Source organism: Marmota flaviventris, chromosome 1 (genome assembly GCF_047511675.1).
Source record: "Marmota flaviventris isolate mMarFla1 chromosome 1, mMarFla1.hap1, whole genome shotgun sequence".
NCBI lineage: Eukaryota > Metazoa > Chordata > Mammalia > Rodentia > Sciuridae > Marmota > Marmota flaviventris.
This window is the reverse complement of record NC_092498.1, coordinates 88,630,958-88,653,759: the sequence shown is the minus strand read 5'-3', so window position 1 is coordinate 88,653,759 and position 22,802 is coordinate 88,630,958. Positions and strand designations below refer to the sequence as shown.

Here is a 22,802-nt window from a genome sequence, read left to right as displayed (position 1 = left end):
TTATTTATTTACTTATTTTGCAGGGTACATAAATATGCCTAGCAACTGAGTAAAAAGGAGAATACATTTTATGTTTCTTCACTTTAGAAGTACATTCATGCAAACTATTTAGATGCCATTCTTGGGACTTAATGTTTCTAACATTCAGTAATCAATACCTATAAGTTTAGTTCAAAAGACTCAAAATAACTATGATATGGCAAAACAAAATAAATACAGCAGGAGAGATACAAAGATATGACCAGAAAACTTTCTACACTGCAAAAGAGTAAACTTGTTTAAATCTTACCACTTTTCTCTCACACATGCACACATATATATAGACAATCACACCAAAATATATAAATCAGTCTATGAGGCCCCATAATATTGGGCCTCCCACACACCCAGCATCTGTGTAGTCTCTGCACTCTTCTCAGTTCTCCAATCAGATGTGTCTACTTTTCTTTCCTCAAATTCACTGATCTCTGTCCTGGTCTGGGAACTTCACACTGGCATTTTTTATACCTAGAAAGTTCTTCCTTATAGCCTCCAACTGCAGTTCTGCTTTGGTCTACCCATCTAGCAAGCCTGATTTGTCTTTCAGGATCTGATTACTCAAAGCAGTCTTCCCCAACAACCTAGACTAGCCTCCTTGCCCCAGCCCCCATCACACCCACTTAGACATGCTTCCAATCACTTATCCGATAAATAAATCTTTCTTATCCACCAGAATGTAAGCTCAAGGAGGGGAGAAGCTTCCCTTGATCCTAGCAAAATATCCAGCAAAGTGCCCATACGAGGTGAATAAAATTAACAGTTTCTGGGGTTATAGCTCAGCAGTATGGAGTTTGCCTAGCATGCACAAGGCCCTGGGTTTGATCGATCCCCAGCACCACAAAAAAAGGGGAGGAGGATTTAAAGTATCAAGTGATAAACTGATTTAACTTCTCCACTCCAATCTGACACAAAGTATTCCATATTAAGCTATCCACATGATATCTTAATAGGGAATAATTATATAATGTTATATATATATATATATACATACACATACCAAATATGCAAACTATATTAAAAAAGGAATAGGTTATGAACTCCTTTTGGAGAAAAAAATTCAGAATGGACATAATCTTGAACTTGGATTACATACATATTTACATACATTTTTTTATATATATATATATATATATATATATATATATGTTTAAAGTTACTGTGTGCAAAGTCACAAGAAAAAAGGGTAATTTTAAAAATAAGCTTCAGAAGAAGAAAAAGTAATGATATAACCATCAAAGTTTGTTATTGACAAACATGCTCTTTTTAGGAGACCAACTAGCAAAGGAGGGTGGAGGAAACAAGAATCCAATATGGTCTTCTAGGCTATTACCAATCCTTTTCAAAGGAAATTCATCTCCTAATGAAAGAGAATGCGCTGAACCATAAAACATCCAGAAAAATAGCCAATGGCGTGATGGAGTTCTATGAACAGCATGCGCAGAAGAAGATGGCATGTAAGTCAAAGGAACATGCAGTATAATATAGACAGCTGTCTGTGAGCTGGGCTCAATAGCAGATGCCCATAATACCAGCTACTCCAGAAGTTGATCTGGAAAATCAGAGGCCAATCTGGAAAACTTAGCAAAACACTGACTCTAAAATAAAAAGGCCTGGGAATATAGCTCAGTGATAGAGCACTTGCCTAGTGTATACCTCCCCCATCTACCTCTGGCAATGGCTCCAGCGCCCCTTTAAAGTTTCCACCCTAAAACCTGATAATATGGACTCTTTTCCAACAGAACAGATGATATGCATGTGATGTGACAAGATTCCAAAAGATTCTTGTAGAGAAATTGTGTTTTAATGAGATACACAAGGACCATCTGGGGGGAAAAATTTAAAGGCATTTCACTGTTAGGAAATAGGTATTGTACTAAGTAACTCAATTTTTATAGAGAAAGAAGGAGAATAAGGTTTTAAAAGGAGAGGGAGGTGAAGGAAAGGTCTGAAGAAAGAAGTGTTGAGAGTGAAAGAAAAATATATAAAAAGAAAAAAAAAAAAACTTTTGTGAGGGAAAGGGGTCAAGGACCAGCAACTAGATTTGATTCAAGGGCATAAGATCCACATATCTCAGAGCTTAGGAAGAGTTCAAAATGAAAATTTCCTGGTCATGTCTCCTCCTCTTAGATTAGCACAGTGCTAATCAGCTTCTGGTGTTCACCAAACTGAAGCCCAGCTTTGAGTTAACCACATCTCATCTAATCCAAATGCTGACATGCATGGAGGTCCTTGAAGCAGAGGCCAGGTCTTCTAAAGAAAACACCTCTCCTCACTCCAGTAATCTCTCTAGTAATGATATCAGGAAAAATAAACAGAATTCATCACTAAGTATATATTATGCAAAGGGAAGAGATTCTGGGTACACCCAACAGGTGGACTTTTGTCTGTACTGTGACTTCCTCAAAGTTTACCTGCCAAATGATCCTCTCAGACACACTCATCTTCCTTAGAACACCCAGTGCATCAACATACTACAACCTTTAAACAATTATCCTAAGAAAAGGTGGGAAAATCTCCCCTCCTTTATCAGATACTGGGAACATTTCTGGTTTCAAACATATCGCCATTAAAATTGACCATTTTCTGAAACAAAACATTTAATTGCAAAGAAGGGCCTAATAGTTTCCAGCATATTTTATTTTTTAAATTAAATACTGTTGCACAAATAATAAAAGTGCTCATTTTCAATCATCTTAAACAGCTGAACAATAGTTTTCAACCTTTCCAAGACATGAATAAAGTACTTCCAGAAACTGGAAAGGGGGTACTATTATTTAAGCCATTCTGCTCAGCACTATAAGGAAACACCTGCTCATATTTGCATTTATTTTATGGTAGTTTCTAAGTCTGTGAAACAAAGGAAATGCTCAGTAAGAAAATAAAAACCTCAGGCATACTGTTGAACTGAAATCGGGTAACCCTGGGTCTCCTCGCAGGTGACTCCAACAGTGACCAAAGCCAAAGGGCTTGCACCAGAGCACCCCTGGAATTCCAGGTGACTGCCGGCATGCAACTGAAATCTGGCTAGGAGCCAGGAGATTCCGGCTCCCTAGCTACAATGTGGGAGACTCCCAAAGGACCCCAGAGCCGGCGCCAGCGCCTTCTTCCCCGGGGCAACTTGCCTTTCAAGGCACCTCAAAACCCGGCTTTCTGTAGCTTTCCGAGAAGCTATCAGGAACCCAGGAGAGTCGTCTCCGAACCAAAGGGGGGTGCCACGGTCCCGTAGGAGAACCGCTCTAGGAGACACGCCGGGTCCGAACCAGCCTCGGCGGTGTCAGGAGGGGCGGCGACTCCGACCCCACGGGCACGTCCCCACACCGCCCCCGGCCGCTCAGACAAAGGACCCGCCACTCACCGCTCAGATAGTTGGTCCACTTATACAGCACGCCCTCCATGGCGCCCGCGCCGCGACAGGGCCGCTCTCCCACACCCGCCGGCAGCCTCACTGGCCCCGGGCCCTGAAGGCGAGGGGCACCGGCAGCAGGGCCATCGCCCGGCACGGCCCAGACGCCCACTGCTGGCGCCCGGGCCTGGTGCGGGGACGCCCGGCCCGCCTCACATCCTCGGCCCGGGGGCGGGGTCACTGCGGCGGCCTGGGCGCCAGAAGTAGCGGCTGGCCAGTGGGCCCAGGTGGTGGGGCCGGCACGCAGTCCACAAGGGGGCCAAGGCGACGGGCGGGCTCGAGCGGCGGCCGAAGCCTCCAAAGCGTGGCGACTGCAGCCGCGGTCGCCGGCGGTCACCGCGCTCCACCTGAACCCGCGACCCGCCCGTCCCGGACCGCGCTTGCGCATGCCCAGTGCGCCGCTCGCGCGCACGTTCCCAAAATCCACTCCGGGATTTCACCGCGGCGGTGGCGTCGGGTTGACGTTAGGGAAGAAGCTCGCAGGGAAATTGAGTCCCGGAGTGCTGGCTAGCGAGTAGGCATGGGTGAGGAGGGAGGTCCCTGAGACCCAGGGTGAGACAAAGTTGACTTTCAGGGCATGTATAGGGGACAGCTTGCCATGTTTGAAGGTCTCTTTAGGCTAGTCCCTAAGGGTTCACTTCTTAACTTCAAGGTTGTCTGATTGATTCCACCTACTTGGGGTGCCCAAAAATAGGGCGAACTGACCTCGTTCCCGGGCCAAGAATTTGGGAATTTCAGGACAGAATACTGAGTTTGAGGCCAGTATAAATAGGTGCCAAAGTGTGGTCCCTTGTACCTTTGGCTTGACACCCTAGCAACTTCTTAGAAATGCATAATCTCACCCCCAAACCTAGACGTTCTGAAACAAAATCTGCATTTCAACAAGCTCTCCCTGGGGGAATTCTTAGTACACAAAGGTGTGAAAAGGCACGGTTCTAAGAATGTTTGATCAGGAAAAATGTTAATCATAGACCAAGTGGAAGGAGAAAATGTGTACAATATTATCCAAGTTGCTTTAATTATAATGTCACAGAAGCATGCACGAAAAAGTTACAGTGACTAATTGTGGAAGATTCTTTTCACTTAGCGTGAAGTTGCCAGACTTAGTAAATAAAAATACACAAAATTTTTGGTTATTTATCTGAAATTCAAATATTCGTCTCCTGTACTTCATCTGAAAATCCTACTTTCGTACTTTACAGTTTCTTCTAAATTGACTACAGTGAACATGAATTGCGTTTGAAAGCAACCGAATTATGTAGAACTAGAATATTTAAACTAAGAGGAGGGTGTGTGATTCCTAACCCTGATTAGTATTTCTTCTTTAAAGCCTGAGCCTGCACGTCCTTATGTGTTATTTGCCGTCTACACTAAAAGCACTTACGTGACAAATTATTACCAACCATAACTTTTACGCGGTGTTTGGAAAGAATTAGATCCAGTTTGAAGGCGGAGCTCAAATGTTCTGCAATCTAGTGACTTTAAGCAGGACAGATAACCTTTCCTAGCCTAAATTTATCTCCAAGTAAGGAAAAAAGAACTTGTCTTGCTGGTCGCAATAAGAGTCACGCACCGGGAATGCGCTTTATAAAGCCTCAAGGACCTTGTCTTTACATTTACACAGTAAACTTGGATTGTTGGAATCTTGAGGGGCCGCTCTCCTTTGGCGAGAGTAAATGAGTCTTTCCAGAAACCCCTATAGTGTCACCTGGCCCCAGACGCCTCCTACCTCGCTCAGCAGGAGTACTTTACAGAGGTAAATATTACCTCCTCGGGTTAGCTCCGCGGCGCGAAACCTCTCTCCCAAAGTCCGGGATAAAGAAATTCTTGGATTCTCCAGGTTCTAGGATCACTCAGGAAGATTCAACCAAACTGTAAATTACATAGTTGCATTATCATTGGCTTGCGAGGCGCTTGAGGGACAGCACCACTAGCCAATGGAAGACCGCTCTTCCCAAGGGCCACAATGTAAGAACCAGTCAGGTCCCGCTTGGGTTTAACTCTTTAAGGTGAGTTTGCTGTGCGTGGGAAAGTTGCTGGTAGTAGAAGTGCCACGTCTCCGAAGAGGGGGGGAGTCCTCAACTTGCCAGAGGTCCTCGGCCCTAATTCTTCAGCTAAATTTTAACTCTATGAAGTCAGGGGCCCTTTCTCTGTTTTCGTAGGGACTTCTTTCCAGCTCCAACAACATGAGGTTATTCTTGTGGAATGCGGTCTTGACGCTGTTAGTCCCCTCTTTGAGTGGGGCTCTGATCCCTGAGCCAGAAGTGAAAATTGAAATTCTCCAGAAGCCGTTCATCTGCCATCGCAAAACGAAAGGAGGGGATTTGATGTTGGTGCACTATGAGGGTTACTTAGAAAAGGACGGCACCTTATTTCACTCCACGTAAGTAATTATGCCTCGCAGGTAAATTAATAAAGAACCCACCCGCCTACGCCAGCTGTCCTGCCAGAAAGGTTGGATATAGTTGGTTCTACTTCTCTTTTCAAAAAACTGAAATATCTAATTCCCTTCTTTGGGGGAAAAAAATTGTCTAAAGCCAATTCTGTATCATGAGGCCTTTGAAGGACTTATTGGGAACATGTGCTCTCCATAAAACTGTTAACTTTCTATTATAAAAATCATAACTAGAATCTGAAATTTTGCAGAAATATCCAGGGGTGTATTTAGGCTTAAAAGAATTTTCATGACTCAAACTCTGTTTCTTAGGGAAAATGAATTAATTCCATTTTTAATCTGGTGTAGGTGATATTTACTTAAAACTTTTCATAGCAACTTTAAGAGCCAAATACACAGTTGTTTATTTGCCTGTTTATAAAACATACTAATGCTATTTCATTGACCTATTTAACTTTTGTTTTGATTGATAACATTTTAGTCAATGCACAGACCATGATTTCATTAGTCTTGCTTCTGAAAATCAGATTTTAGTGATGGAGCAGGTGTAATTATAAAAGTCTTACAAGAAAGATTTTCAGGTGGTTATACTGTCATTTCTGTTCCATAAACAAAGAAATTGCAACATGGAACAGGTTTACAAGTGTAATGATTTCCAATCAGGCATTGTTTCCATTCATTTCATTCCCAAAGCGTTAAGTGAGCATTTCCTTCGTGTTAGGCCCTTTACTGGAGATTAAGAAGATGCTGAAAATTTGACTTCACCCATCTATTCATTTATCCATCTGTCAAACTCATTGAATAGCCATAAGTCAGGTCCTGGAGATGCAGAGATCACTAGAAGCAGGTTCTTGTCCTCCAGTAGTACATCATATACAAAGGAGAGGAAGACAAATGACTCAATGAGGGAGAGTACAAAACATTCAATGAAGCTTCATGGCCCATCCTAGACCCATTTTTCGATATCCTGCCTTTACTGGGCATTCAGATGCGCTCTTGTGTAGGGCTTGGGAAAATTGAATGTCACTCTTGTATACATCCTGTTACCTCAGATAAAAAGTTCCAAACAGATATTGTGAGATTGCATTTTAAATTTTAAGTTATAAAAGTCTTACATAAAAACCCTTTTCTAGGTTTTGTGACTTTTTATTAGAAAATGTTCCAACATATGCAAAGTACAAAGAACAGTATATTAAACCCAATATTCCACTTTCCAATTTCAAAAATTATCATACTGTCCATTCATTCTCCCCACTCCACCAAAATTTGATTATTTAAAAAAAAAATTTCGGACATCATGATCTCATCTGTAAATGCTTCAGTGTCTATCTCTGATAGACTCTGTATATTTCTCAGAATCAGAATATCAGTATTCAGCTTAAAAATCAATTAATGACAATACCTTAGTATCAAATATCCTGTCAGTATTTGAGTTCCCTTATGTCTCCATCTTTTTTATTCTTGGTGTTCCATTTTGTTTTTGCAGTGCTGAGGATCAAACCCTGGCCCTTGCACATGTCAGACAAGGGCTCTATCTCCAGCCCTCAGTTTTCTTTTTAATACTGACACATTTTGATGAGAAAAGGGAGGCTGACAGAATTAATAACCTTCTAACCCATATCAGTACACATCAAGGTCTCAACTTGATACCTGAACTCCCTATTCCAGTCAGCATGGGTGCCTTTTAACAATATTTAGAAAAGTCTACGTATTTTGCTTTTATTACCTTTTCAAAAGTGGCCTTTCCTTTTGGGAGTATTTTAATTTCAGTTCAATAAGGTAAATGTGCTGACCTGAAGGAGACTTTTATTATAGAATCATTCACTGCCCAATACCACCAAGTAAGTAGAAATAAGAAACCAAGAAAATGAGCTTGTATGATATCTAGTGTGCTTGAGTATTATTCCTGCTGAGGCTGCTTCACAGGGATCCATGTCTTCAAAAATATTGTTCTAAGCTCAACTGGATCTGCTCTCTTGGTTAGAACCACCTTGGTCCTGGCTTCTGTCTTACTTTCTCTTTATTCCTGGCTTTCTCATCTACTCGGACTGGATTTTGCTATGTCTTGTTGGATTCTAAAAGTATGTCTATATGAGGTTAGTCATCAGAAATACTTGGTGGCCACCATGCTTCCCCACTGTGCTGTGCTAGCAGTTGCTGGCCTCTCTCACCAGCTCGCTCACACTGGGGACCCCAATGGCTCACATCCTGTCCCTGTGGTGGTGGAGACAGCCTTAAGTTACATTCTTATTTCTAGTCTAATTTTTTTACACCTAGGCTAATTTCTTTCAGGTTGTAGGACCAAAAACTGGTAGTGATTTTTGTGGTAGTCATGAGATATTATTTAGCAGTTTACTATTACTGTTCTAGTACCTTATGAGGGGATTGTTGTCTTGCAGGCTACACATAAATGGTCAGAAGATGCTAACTCTGTTATGAAATGATTAACCTATAAAGCATATGTGCTGTTTCTAGAATCACAGTCTATATGGTAAATAGCTTAGCCTTATGAAGAAATGTGCCCAAATGTAGTTAATGTTGGATAAAAGATTGTTTCCTTCTTCTTTATTCTTTTCCTGGCCTTACCAGATTTTCTAAGGTTGGTATTTTGTTTCTTTGATCAGAAAAGAAAAGAGGAAAAAAGTATCATTTACCAAGATTTTGTAAGCATGGTACCCACAAACCTAATAGAATGACTTATTATTCTCATCTATGAGATTATCTTTGAATACAGCAGTTTATTTATTTTACTAAAAGGGAGCTATTTGGGACTGAGACCTACTTAGCCCTTGAGGTCCCCAGGAGCTTAGCAGGTTGATTTTCTTATGCTGGCCTCTCTGATAATTCATGTAGCAGAATATCCTAACTATTTCCTTTCTCTCTGGAGCTTGAAGAGCCTCTATTCCTGGCTCCCCTACAAATCCCCACATAGACTTTTCGGGAAAAAATTAGGCTTTATGTGAGTGGTGACTCAGGGATGAAGAACATACTTTCCCACCCATCAGAACCATGAGCAGGCTGTATATCTCCTTAGGCTCTCATCCTCCTTCCCCATTGCAACTATTTTCCATTATTTTCTTCCTGGTCTGCAACCTAAGTGGTCTTCCTGGGACAGCATAACTTTGTGCCTAAGATCTTAATCTTCAGAGTTAGGAATATTTAAGGTCAAATACAGCACACTTAACCTCCATTTCCTCCTTTATACAAGGGGGTTATATGGTACAGTTGGCCCTGTCTACAGGTTCATGCATTCCCAATCATGGATCAAAAATATTTGAAAAAGAGTATGTCTGTATTGAACATGTTCAGAGTTTTTATCTTGTCATTATTACCTAAACAATATAGTATAACAACTATTTACATAGCACTATGTTTGTATTAGGTATTACAGGTACTCTAGAGATGAGTTAACATATACAGTAGGTTATATGCAAAAACTACACACTTGAGCATCTTTTGGCATTGGGAGGCTGGGGATAGAGGGATAGGTTCTGGAAGCAGTCCCCCAAAGGTACCAACCAATTATAGGATCATTGTTAGAGTTAAAAGAGGCAAATTTAGAATAAAACCTGGTACACAGTAAATGTACAAACAGTTGTTCATTATTATTATTCCCTCCACCCTTCTCCAGCTGAGTCAACTCTTATCAAATTTTCATCAAGAAAGATAGGTAATGGATTGAATTACTATGAAGTCAGGGGTGTGTGTAGGCAAAAAAAGAATAGCTGTTTTAGGGTTGGGGTTGTGGCTCAGCAGTAGAGTGCTTGTCTAGCCTATGTGAGGCACTGGGTTTGATTCTCAGCACCACATAATAAATAAAATAAAGTTAAAAAAATACAATAGCTGTTTTTATTAATTTCTGATGCTTGGTTGGACTAAATGAACCATATATTTTTTTTAAAGTTCCTAACTGGTTCTAATGTATAGAGCGCTTGCCTGTATGCATGAGGTCCTGGGTTCAGTCCCCAGAACTAGGGGGAAAAAATTCTAATATGTTTTCTTTCTCTCATAGTCATAAACATAACAATGGTCAGCCCATTTGGTTTACCTTGGGCATCCTGGAGGCTCTCAAAGGCTGGGACCAGGGCTTGAAGGGAATGTGCGTAGGAGAGAAGAGAAAGCTCATTATTCCTCCTGCCCTGGGATATGGAAAAGAAGGAAAAGGTAATCACATTTTTATTTTATTTACTATAGCACTAGAGTTCTTCTCTGAATTCAGAGGCAGAAGTTAGAGTAACTACTATGTGTTTTTTTCTTTTCCCTAGAAAAAAATCGAGGGCTATCTACATTCCTTTAGGAAATATGATTATTTCTTGATAATCACTTAAAATGGCCAATTAAGGCCATAACAACAAAATGAAAAACTGAGCTAACAATGAAATGAGGTTCTGAAACCTTGAACTCTATTAATACTAATAGTAAACCACCAATATGGTAATTTTTAAAATTTTGTATAATATACATTTATTATTTGAACCATATTTAAGTACAGAGTTCAATGGCATTCACATCATTGTGCAAATATCATTGCCATGTGTCTCCTGAACTTTTTCACCCTCCCAAACCAAAACTCACCAATTTGTTTAACATTGAAAAAAGAAATATCACTCAACGTAAGTGTTTTGATGAGTCTAACATTTGAAATATAGATTATGAAGATACTGGTTATGGTTTGACATGTGGGCTGTATGTGGCTTACAACCACCAAGTCTCCCACAGCACAGCTCTTATTAGGGGTTCTTTTTATTCTCATTTTAAAATATATTTATAAAAGTTTCATTAATTTATTTAAAAATAATGGTGTAACTTGAAATGAATTAATTCTCTGTCGCAAAGCAGAAGCAAGCCAGCTGACTGGGCCAAAGAACCTTCTTACCAGTTTGTTCCAGGGTAGATACATATACCTGGTGTTCAAGTGGGAACCCATGCAATTTCTTTCTTTTTTTTTTTTTATTTTTATTTTTTAGATGTTGATGGACCTTTATTTTATTCATTTATTTATATGTGGTGTTAAGAATCAAACCCAGTGCCTCATACATGCCAGGCAAGCGCTCTGCCACTGAGCCACCACCCTAGCCCAACCCATGCAATTTCTAAAGGCTACTTGGTGATTTTACCAAGCTGCCTTTAGATGTTTGGTGTGTTAGTGCTATAATTCCCTTGTTTGGAATGTGATCTGAGGGGATAATCAGATATTAAAAGATTTGTCAAGAGGGGTATTCATCACTGCTACCAAAAAATTAGAAACAGCCTAAGTATGTAATGATAAGACTTCAGCAAAAATAAATGTACCCCAGTTCCTAAAAACTAGCATTTTCCAAGATTTTTTAAAAATTAGATCAACATGTATAATATAAAAGTAGAAAACTTATAATATGTATACTATGGTAATAAGTATAGGAAAAACTATGTACACAGAGAAAGAGAATTATAAGAAAATAAATAAGAATGTTAACAATGGACTGTGATACTGGGAATTATATTTACTTCTGGTTCTCTCTTCCAAGTTCTCTACAATGAGCAAGTATTAACTATATAATAAAGAAAAAAAGTTAAGTAGATCTCAGAACCAGATAGAGAACCACTCTGATATGATATAGATTTCTTAGGTCCTTAGGTCTAAGTTTAACAAAGTATGGATCAAGGTCTCTATCCCCAGTGTCCTGAGAAGGAAACTAGGTGCTTTATATGAATCATAACATATTCTAAAGTAGAAGTTGTACTCATAGAATAGGATTTACTAGCCAAACTCAGTTCTTATTTTAATTATAGCCCTCTTCAGAGAAGAAAATTGAATATCTAGGAAACGTTTCTCTAAAGCTTGAAAGTATTTTTTTTTCACTATCCTGTGTCTTTATTGTCTCAACTTAAATATTTATATATGTTGAATTAATCTATTAGTCTTTCTCCATACTGTATTAACTCATTTTACTTTATAACATGTAGAGATCTAAATTTGAGTCATCTTCAAACTTATTGCCATGAAACTAATTCCCCTAATATGAATTTAACACTAATTTTTAGTCTTTTAGTACTTGCTTGCATGCCTCCTTGGAAAGATACCGGTTTTCTCACCGATCTAGTAATGCATGTCCCTTCTCTGTTTCCAGCTGGAAAGGTAAGCTGGAATGATAACAGTGTAAGTGTTGTCCCTTTAAAACTTGCAAATGCTCTTTTATGGAAATACAAGGGTGGGGGGACAACTAAGAAACATGTAACAAGTTGACCCAAACCTTTATATTAAATATAGTTAAGAGTAAATAAGTTTCAAACATCAATTGTCCCTGCTTCCCAAAAGGGTTTAATGTTGCTTTTCAGTACCCTGGGACTTTAACAAAGCTCTTTTCACATTTAAAGATCTGTTATCACCTTCTCAGAAGTTCATTTTAATTTCTTCAACATATCTGCAATTTTTGTGTGATGTTCTATATCAGAAGAGGTGTTTCCTAACTTTTTGAGAATTATGAATTTTCCTGCATTCTTTGTAAAGGTTGTTAGAAAATTATATCTCAGTAATGTACATTGAGAACTTACTATTTATCAAGCACATTGGTGAATATTTTATTTTATTGTATGGATTTTCTCCCTTCATCTTCCCAACAGACTCCTATTATCATCTGTATTTTACAAATGTAAGAACTGAGGCTTAGAGATGAGCTAATGTAAACTTCAATTCCAGACAGTATGACACCCAGGCTCACTCAATTTTAAACTGTCTCCCAGTGATAGAAATGATAGACCATAGTATGAATTTGTATGTCAGGTCTTTCTTACCTGAAAGTTAGTAAATCAATTGTAATATAATTAACTCTGAATTTTCTAAGACCCTTTAAGTCATTCTTGACATATAATACATAATATCTTAGTTATGCTTTAAATTTAGTATCCAGGTTATTGGGTGTGTGTGTGTGTGTGTGTGTGTGTGTGTGTGTCTATGTTTTTTTTTTTCCTTTTAATTGCCAAGCCAAAAATAAGATACTTTTGCTGTACTTGTTTTGATTATTCCTTCCTTACTCTATTCTATTTGAGTGAAATCTAACTAGAGTACAATTGTCTTCATTATATGTGATAATCGTAGGTTGGCTTTCCATTTTAATCAGTTAAAAAATATTTTGACCAGTACCATAAGTACCACTTGAATCAAATGTATGAAATATGATATGTCAAGAGCATTGTAATGTTTTGAGCAACCAATAAAAAAATAATAAATAAATAAATAAATAAAATTTGACCAGTACCATAAGTTTTCTGTTATTAAAACTTTTGTATATTTTAAATAAAATCTTCCTACCTCTTTTGTAATGACAGGTAAAATTCCCCCAGAGAGTACATTGATATTCAACATAGATCTCTTAGAAATTCGAAATGGACCAAGATCACATGAATCATTCCAAGAAATGGATCTCAACGATGACTGGAAACTCTCTAAACAAGAGGTGACCCTTCCTTCTGCCTACATTCCTACTTGTTGTTTGTTTGTTTGTTTTCGTGGTTCAGTTTTTTGTAAATATATTTTTAAAGAAAATTTATTTTTATTCAGGAAAATTTTTATTTATAAGTTTTCTTAAAATATTCATGCTGTGAAAGTTTGCTTTTTCATGGAAAATCATTGTTTTGGAAGAAATATATTGAGACTTAAAAAGCACCATTGAGCACTAGGAATGTAGCTCAGGGGTAGAGGCTGGAGGGCCCATGTTCCATTCACACTCCTACAAAAAGAAAAATAAACACCATTCAGTCTTTTGCTTTTTTTCTTTCTCTTTGGTGCTTGGAATTCACTGTGTCTTGTTCTCACCTTGAGTCTTTGAAAACTGGTAACACAGTTCCCATTTGTAGTTACTGCATAAGAAACAGATGTTCTGAAAAGTATTTCATGTGAACAGTTTCTGTTTAAAACTGCAGACTGGCTGTTAAATGCATTTGGTAGTCATTTCCTTGAGATTAGCGGCAAGCAACTTGTATGTCTAGTTTTGTTCAGCTTCACACCTGGAGAAAGGAGATGGGTTCTCCCCAGTAGGGGACCTTCCTCAGCTACCCCCAGTCCCACAGTATTTGGGTAGGAGGAAGGGCTTCTCTCTGTACCTCAGGCTTTTTCAGTCATCACTGATCATACTGTCTTAGCCTGGCTGCTGTGGAAGAATAAGTAGAGGTGGATATTTATCTCTATGTTATTTTTGGTTTGGGTTTTTACCTACTTACACTCTCTATGCTGGCCTGGCTGGTCAGATGTCAAGTCTTTTTTTAATGCTTTGGTCAATTTTATTCTAATGGCCAGGAAATGATTAAGTCTCAAATAAGTCAATTTTTTAAGAACCCTGGGGTCATGATCAGCACCCACTAAATTTATCACACTCATAATGTTACCATTTATATGCCCTTTATATATCTATATATACATATATAGAGAGATATGTAAATTTATATATATATATATATATATATATATATATATACTGGAATTTCATTATATATGTGTGTGTGTATATATATATATATACATATATATATACACATACATACATATACATATACACATACATACATATATATGTGTTTTTTTCTTTTTTTAGTTGTAGTTGGACACAGTATCTTTATTTATTTATTTATTTTTATATGGTGCTGAGGTTCGAACTTAGTGCTTCACATGTGCTAGGCAAGCATGCTACCACTGAGCCACAACCCCAGCCCCCAATCCTCTTTTTTTAATCCAAGATAAATTACAATTTCTTTTCATTAAAAATTTTGAATATACAACACATTCACATGGTTTAAAAATCAACCCAAGTGGGCTGTGGCTGCAGCTCAGTGGTAGAGTGCTTGCCTAGCATGTGCGAGGCACTGGGTTCCATGTGTAGCACCGCATAAAAATAAAATAAATAAAATAAGGATATTGTGTTCATCTATAACCAAAAAGAATTTTTAAAAAAAAATTTTAAAAAATCAACCCAATATAAATTAGTAAATAAGAAATCTTTCCCTACCCATGACCTTTTCTTCCCTGTGAGTCCCCACAACATCCAATTTCATTGATTTCTAGTGTGTCCTTCCAGTGTTTCTTTATGTGAATGCATGTTCTTATTTTCCTTTTTCCTCCAACAAAGGTAGCACATTATACATATTGTTCAACTTGCTTTATTCATATATAGAGAGAGCATCTACATTAATCCATAGAGTTTCATCATCCTTTTTTCTTTATTTTAAACTATTTTAAACCACTTAAATGTGCAACATATGTTTGCATGTTGGGGGTCGGGGGAGAAGGAATTGAAACTATATAGACAGAGTGTATATTATTAAAAATGACAATACAGGTTGAATTGCATTGTGGTGAATCTGATGAGGAATGGGGAGCAGTGTTTTGTTTATATTTTTAAACATCTTAATGAAAATAAAAAATTTTTATAGTCTAGGCATTTATCAGATTGGACTTTACTCTAATTTTTGAGACTGGAATTTCAGGATAAGGCTCAGTCAGTATTGCATATTTCTTCTATTCTTAGACATTTATTCAAGTATTTTACCAGAGCCACAATTAATCTGCTTTTAGGAGTGTCTGGACTTCTGACTCTTGATAGAAAAGAAGATCTAGTTCATTCAATGGATCGAAAGACATCTGTCTTCCAAATGCTCAGCTTTATTTAGATTCAGATTAACAACAGGCACTATGGATCGGTCACCAAGCCAAGCTGGTAGAGTAGCAGCGTTACTGGTCAGGCTGGGTCTATGGTCACTCTGCAGGCCACTCCTCAGCAGGTACCTTTTAGCAGAGCTCCTATTTTTGCAGTGGATTTTGAATAAACACCATCTGTTGAAGGAATGCAAAAAGGTCTTCTCAGAGGAATATTGGAAATTACAAATATTTTTTACACATGTTATGCAAGCAATAGGTAAACATCTTAAATTAAGAAAACAAGTTATCCCCACTGCCATGCTCTGTTTTAAGAGGTTCTGTGCAAGATATTCTCTAAGAAGTGTAGATCCTGTATTAAAGGCTTCCACGTGTATGTTTTTGGCACTGAGAGTAATTTGGAGTAGTCTTACACACAAGATTAATTTTTGCTGCTACTTCTGTATTAAAAATCAGATTTTCATATGCCTTTCCAAAGAAATCTCTTCATAGAATGAATCATACATTAGAATGTAAATTCTGTCTTTTAGAACCAATGGATTATTCCTTTTTTTGTTTGTTTTGCATTGGGAATTAAACCAAGGTGTACTCAACCATGGAGCTTCATCCTAGCCCTTTTTATTTTGAAACAGGTTCTTATTAAGTTTCCCAGGCCAGCCTTGAACTTGTGATCCTCCTGCCTCAGCCTCCAGAGTTGCTGGAATTACAGGCATGTGCCACTGCACCTAGCTAATCAGGATTATTTTAAAGCCATATGAGCAGCGGAAGAATTTGATGTGAGAAAAGAACTGGCAACTAGACAGCTATTCTTAGTACCAAAACTACTTCCAAACAGTAAAGGAGAGCAGGGTCCAAACAGAAGTCATCACTCTAGCCATTGTCAATCTTAAAACATTCTGGGAGCTAGGTTTGATTGTATATACTTGTAATCTCAGTTACTCAGGAAGGCTGAGGCAGAAGGATCTTGAATTTGAGACAGGAGGATCTCAAACTTAAAGCTAGCCTGGGTAACATAGTGAGATCCTGTCTCAAATAAAAAATAAAAAGGGCTGGGAATGTAGTTCAGTGGTAGAAAGCTTGTCTGGCATTTTCCAAGGCTTTGGGTTCAATCCTCAGTATCACACACCAAAAAGAAAAAAAGAATTTTGGAACTGGGGGCAGACCTCAGGGGCAGAGCATATGTTTAGCATGTAAAAGGCCCTGGGTTCACTCCCTAGCACCAAAACAAACAAACAAATAAATACACAAACAAATAAGAATGGCAAGTACACATCCCAACCATGCTAAAGAATTCCATGGTTGACTGCATAGAAAAAAAAAAAAAAACTGGATTGATCAGTAGTGTCTTCAGTGGAATACAAATGAAAATGAGTAGCTTACTTTTATCAAACATATTGGGAAATGGTTTAACTTAATTATTTATATTTTATTTTGCAGTGCTGGGCATCCAACCCAGGGCCTCATGCATACTAGGCAAGTGCTCTATAACCAAGATAACACTTCTAGCCCTATTTTTGCAAAATATAAGTTTTTCCTTATTTAGTTTGATTCTAGTATATAGTTGATTAAAATCTCTTGATATAAAAATTTGGAAAGATTCTAGGCAGACCTACCAACAGACATACATGGACACTTCAGAATGAATAATTTTTCATTTCTATAATATTTCTTAGTTTGGATAATGGAAAGTGTAGCTTTTTATATTAAGTCAGGAAACATGTAGCATAATTTGTTTAGAATCTCCTTTGATTATTGAGGGACCAAAAAAAATACATAAGAAGTTGATTATGAGCACATTTTTTCCTTTTCATAAGTTGAACTATAAAATTACAGTTTTGTAAACTAGAACTATAATTATGGAATCAAATCTTAAAAATTCCTGAAAGAGAAATGGGGAATGTAGGTCAGTGGTAGGGCACTTGCCCAGCATGTGTGGGACCCTGGCTTTATTCCCCAGAACTAAAAATAAACAAACAAAAATAAATCCTAGAAGATTTTGGTAATGATACTGATAAATTCAGGAAAGTTAATCAAGTACCTCTTGAGTTAAAAGTATATTTTACTCAATAGTTTTGGTGTTTTTCCATAGAAGATATTAGCCAAGTCTAGCAGAAAAGTAAAATATCTATAGCATACTTTGATGTTTAAAAAGTGATAGTAATTTCATAACCATTTTTAAGTGCTAGACAAAAAAATTACTACGTATTATTCTTCCCAATTAATTGAGGTATTTTGAAAGCTTCATTGAATAAAATATTATAAGGCTGAAGTTTAATAATTGTTTTGTTTTTGTGGAGCATACACAAGGAGGCCTTGTGTATGCTAAGGAAATGTGCTACCACTGAACTATATCCTAACCCCCCAAATTTAATAAGATTTTAATGTTAATTTTTACTCTGCTTAGAATAATAATAATAATAATTATTATTATTATTGTTGTTGTTGTTGTTATTATTATTATTATTATTATTATTATTATTATTATTTTGGTACCAGGGATTGAACTCAGGGGCATTTGACCACTGAGCCACATCCCCAGCCCTATTTTGTATTTTATTTAGAGAAAGGGTCTCACTGAGTTGCTTAGTACCTCACTTTTGCTGAGGCTGGCTTTGAACTCAAGATCCTCCGACCTCAGCCTCCTGAGCTGCTGGGATTACAGGCATGTGCCACTGCATCCGCCTAGAAATATTTTTAATAAGTTTTATACACCCTAGTTTAATTTCGTGTCTTAATTTGGATTTATGGATTTACTACAGGTACCCTGATCCAGGAACACAATCAGGTTTCAGGCTAGTTTGATACTAATGATTCTTAATTATACTGTGAGTATAGGACTTCAGTATTAAATGTATGTCAATGGGACTATGTGTGGAACTTAATAAATTAATAATTTTCTTCAGATGTGAAGGAGAGTGATAAATTTAGGGTCAGAGGATCTTAATGTACAGTTTAAGGATTAAAAAATGTTTATAATGGAATATTAGTCATAAAGAAGAATGAAATTATGACATTTGCTGGTAAAGGGATGAAACTGGAGAATATCATGCTAGGTGAAATAAGCCAGTCCAAAAAACCAATGCCTGAATGTTCTCTCTGGTATGTAGATGTTAACTAACCAACAACAAGGGAGGGTAGGGAAGGAATAATAGAAGTTCACTGGATTAGACAAAAAAAGGAATGAAGGAAAGGGAGAGGGGAACGGAATAGGAAAGACAGTAGAATGAATCAGACAAAACTTCCCTTTGCTTATGTATGAATACGTAACCAGTGTAACTCCACATTATGTACAACCACAAAAATGGGATCTTAATTGGAATGGGTTGTACTCTATGTATATATAATACGTCAAAATGCACTCCACTGTTAGGTATATTTAAAAACAACAAATAAAAAATGTTTATAAATTAGTTGCTAACTGTGGATTATGAGATTGAATGTCAACTTTCAAGTGTAAAATTACAAGAATAAAAGTGAGTTCTACGTCTGACACAAGCAAACAAAAAAGTAGGTACTGTGTGTTCATGGTGTGTGTTTGAGATAATAAAAACCTACCATTTGATGTAAGATTTATATGTGTAAGCTTATCTTTGCCTCAGCAATATTTTGTGTCTCTACCATGGTAGTATAACAACAGTTTTTAAGGGGTAAAAACTCTTATAATTCTCTTACTAGTGCAATAAAGCATAAAGAAATTGGCACTTTATATATTATTTAAATGAACTACCAGTCAATGTCTATGATATTGATTAACAGTGTGGTATCTTCTTAATCAAAGTTGTTAATGAGATTTTTTATTTTGTAGGTTAAAGTGTATTTAAAGAAAGAGTTTGAAAAGCATGGTGCAGTGGTGAATGAGAGTCATCATGATGTTTTGGTGGAGGATATTTTTGATAAAGAAGATGAAGACAAAGATGGATTTATATCTGCCAGAGAATTTACATATACACATGATGAGTTGTAGAGATATGTCTGCCAATGTTATAGAACATTCATCTTTAAAGAGAAGGCTGTTGTCCTTAAAGACTTATTTTTTAACATCATTCTGTTCTTTGTGTGTGTGTGTGTGTGTGTATATATATGTATACACACACACACACACACACACACACACACACACACATATATATATATATATATAATTTTTCTGGCTATGATTTAAAGAACCCCTCAGGGTTTCCAAGTACTCGTTTCTTTGGGGTAAGTTATTGGGGAAAAAACAACTAATTTGTCTTTGAATAGAAGACTTCTGGGACATTTTCTGCTTTCACATATGAAGCCTTCTTTTACTTGTTTTGTTGCAATTTGAAAATATTGTAACTGGAAACATGGCACAGCATGAGACCAGGCTATAGCATAAATTAGCCCCCTTCATTTTTGCTTCCCTCTATTTTCTCAAAGTTAGATACTGACATATTTGAAAAACCTTTTGCAATAGCCCAGGGCTTGCCCTTTACAGGTTATAATGAAAGAGTTTGTCTTTGACTGCCTCTGAATCTCTGCTTGAGGACAGAATGAAAAGGGTGGACTTTTATTTGTTGACAGCTACTGTTTTACTAAGGAGGTGTGCAATGCTGAAGTAAGAGTTGGGAACTAGGAGCAGATGTGCATTGGAATATTCTGCCTAAGACTTAGGCTTCATGGAGTTGGATTCCTCATGACTAATGGCCGGTTAAGATAAATGGACAAATCATTTATATGTTTCTTTATTTATAATGAAATATCAAATTATTGTAGTTGTGGTAAAAAGTTTGTATTATATCCAATGTTTACTTTTTAAGCCTAGCAGATTACTCTCCTGGTTCTTTAATGAATACAGTTTACAACAAGTAGATTATTGCATAATAATGTTGTATTATAAGATAAATTAATAAGCCAACAAATTTTTCGCATTTATGACTCATCAAAAAGTGAGGTAGACGTTTAGCAGCTACTATTGAATAGACACCTGTCCTGGTTTTAAAAAGTAATGATTTTTATAATATTATCTCAAATTGACTTTTATCCTTAATATTTAAGAAAGAAGTCCCCAGATCTTCATTTACTAGGAATAGTCCCTTATAATTTACAAAATCATCAGGTGCATTATTGTTATTAGTTTGTGTGTGTGCTGCTGGGTGTAGAACCCAGGGCGACGCACACTTGAGGCAAACTCTCTGCCACTAAATTTTACTCCCCTCCCATCAAGTGCATTATATTGTCTTTGATTCTCATTGCTCTGAAGTCTATGCAATAAGCTGGATCTTACAGTTTCTACTTAGAGATGAGAAAACCGTCATTCCAAGAGATGGATTATTATGTCCAAGGTCAACAGTTAACATGTAGAACCAGTTTACAGTCCCTAAGTTCAGTGTCTTTCTGCTGCCCTCTACTAATGAAAGACTGGGTAAATCTGTTTGAATCCATTGTAGCTAGGGTCCTTATCCTTTGAAACTGTTCCCTGGTTGTTTCTGGAGAATTAGAATTTTCCCCATGATTCAGGAATGGCCCTGACTTCATAGAAAATCTCGGGATTGGCTCTGAATTGCCTCAGATACCCCAAACAGTGAGAGGTTCCAGATGTTATGTTACCTTCGTTCTTTTATTCCTATTTACTTCCACTTTTTAAAAGAATTATGAACAATTATATATATGCTGCTTTCACTGATTACATATTGATATTTTTCTCAATAACACATGGAATTCTTAGAAGGCTATATACTACAACACCTTTCTCTGAATAAATCACTTCTATCTTGAAAATTATTAAGTCATTACTCCATTTTCCTGCACCTGGAGAGGTTCTAAGTCAAGATACAGAAAGCATCATGTTGAATCACAAAGGAAAGTAGCTTGACCCGTGGTGCTACTTTGTATAGACATTACTGATGTCATCTATGTGACAGTGAGAAAAGTAAAATAAATTTTGATTATTTGGGAAGCATATTTTTTTTATCTTGTGTGAATTTTTATCAAGTCTCATCTAAACATTTGTACTTAAGTACAAAATGAAAACTTATACATATATTGTGGTTGTGTTTAAGTTGTCTGCATTTTTGGTTTAGCTGTACCTTTGTACCCTTCCATTAGTAGGAATGATCTGACATGAACTGTGACTTCACATGTATATAATTTGACTCACTGTTACTGTTCTGTGTGTCATATTTAAGTTTATATGACTATGTTGTAGTATTTTTTTCAAAATAAAGTTTATTTGGGAAATAATGGGTTTGTGAAAATTCTTGGGTTTTGTTTTATGGTTTTGTTTTGTTTTTTTTCTTTGCAGTACTGGGCCTTGTGCATGCTAGGCAAATGCTCTACCACTGAGCTACATCCATAGCTGTTTTCTTTTGTAATTTTATTTTGAGACAGAGTCTCACTGAATTGCCCAGGTTAGCTTTAAATTTGTGATCTTTGTGTTTTAGCCTCCTGAGCTGCTGTGATTACAGGTTGTAAGCCACAAAGTCAGGCATGAAAAAATTCTTAAAGAAGCAATCTCTTCAGCAGCTTTATTAATTTTCTTCTCTTTTTCCTTTTTTTTTTTTTGGTGCTGGGGATTAAACTCAGGGCCTCGTGCATGCTAAGCACATTCTATATCACAGGGCTACACCCCGATTCCCTCTTAGTTGTCATTCTGGGGTTTATGTCTAAATAAGTGAGGAAGATGGATAGGTAGTAGAAGGAGAGGGGTACAGTGACACTTAGAGTGTGGTTCTGATTATCTACTTTGCTTAGGTATATATTTGTCAGCCATGTTTTAAGTTGTTTTGAAGTTAGCATTAAACCTTGAGCATTAAGGGTGATAGTTGACTGAATTTTTAGCATTGGAGAATTTTGGGGGGAGAGGAGAAGATGGTTGTTGTTTTGGTTTGAGATTTTATTGTATTTATAATATGTGGACATTATGATGATTCATGCCTAGTGCGTAAATGAGTGCTATAAAATGTCTTATATGAATAATTGAAATGTTGGGTAGCCATAAAACTTAAAAAAAAAAAAAGAGATTTCTGGTTCAGATGAAGCAATCAGCCATGTTGATCTTTTTATGTGTAAATTAATTTGTACTTTCCTTCTTTTCATGATGCAGGATATTACTTACATCCGTAATGCTATTTACATATCTGCATGCTGTCCTCCCCTTATGAATTGAGGGTGGGTGACTTCTTAGTGCTTGGAAATTGCAAGAAGAGAAGGAATTTGATGTCTTGTTATGGGGAAAAAAATATTTCTCTCACCTTTTTATTAAAAAAGCTAATTAGCATTGTCATAATTACCTGGAAAAAAATTTAAAAGAACTACTTTTTTTCTCAGAGAAGCAGAGCACTTGAACACAAGTTTTGAATTTTGTTTTGTTTTTT

The 22,802-nt window shown here is 37.0% G+C and overlaps 2 protein-coding genes across 7 annotated transcripts in view; one reads left to right on the top strand and one right to left on the bottom strand.

Moving 5' to 3' along the window:
- Plekha8 (pleckstrin homology domain containing A8) overlaps positions 1 to 5,276 on the bottom strand; it is a 53,647-nt gene extending 48,371 nt beyond the window's left edge. For 5 of the 6 annotated variants that reach the window (XR_011707884.1, XM_027939690.2, XM_071613952.1 and 2 more), the window contains exon 1: positions 3,395 to 3,807. Coding sequence is in view for 4 of the 6 variants with exons in the window: in XM_027939690.2 (XP_027795491.2) it covers positions 3,395 to 3,434 (40 nt within the window). In the remaining 2 variants the exon portion in view is untranslated. Of the gene's footprint in view, positions 1 to 3,394; positions 3,808 to 5,209 lie in introns of those variants that run through there. The other variant, XM_071613949.1, reaches the window with a different exon arrangement.
- A 141-nt stretch (positions 5,277 to 5,417) lies between these two features.
- Positions 5,418 to 21,614, top strand: Fkbp14 (FKBP prolyl isomerase 14). The gene is made up of 5 exons (XM_027939718.2): positions 5,418 to 5,451; positions 5,605 to 5,825; positions 9,850 to 10,001; positions 13,146 to 13,273; positions 19,271 to 21,614. The coding sequence occupies exons 2-5, from the start codon at positions 5,629 to 5,631 to the stop codon at positions 19,427 to 19,429; spliced, it is 636 nt and encodes a 211-aa protein (XP_027795519.1). The 5' UTR covers positions 5,418 to 5,451; positions 5,605 to 5,628; the 3' UTR covers positions 19,430 to 21,614.
- The last annotated feature ends 1,188 nt before the right edge of the window (positions 21,615 to 22,802 follow it).

Bases quoted from the DNA above. Each gene is read 5' to 3' on its own strand.
- Fkbp14 (XM_027939718.2), top strand. From the start codon at position 5,629: ATGAGGTTATTCTTGTGGAATGCGGTCTTGACGCTGTTAGTCCCCTCT. The intron at 5,826-9,849 runs GTAAGTAATTAT...TTTCTCTCATAG, and splicing joins GGCACCTTATTTCACTCCAC to TCATAAACATAACAATGGTC. The intron at 13,274-19,270 runs GTGACCCTTCCT...TTTATTTTGTAG, and splicing joins GGAAACTCTCTAAACAAGAG to GTTAAAGTGTATTTAAAGAA.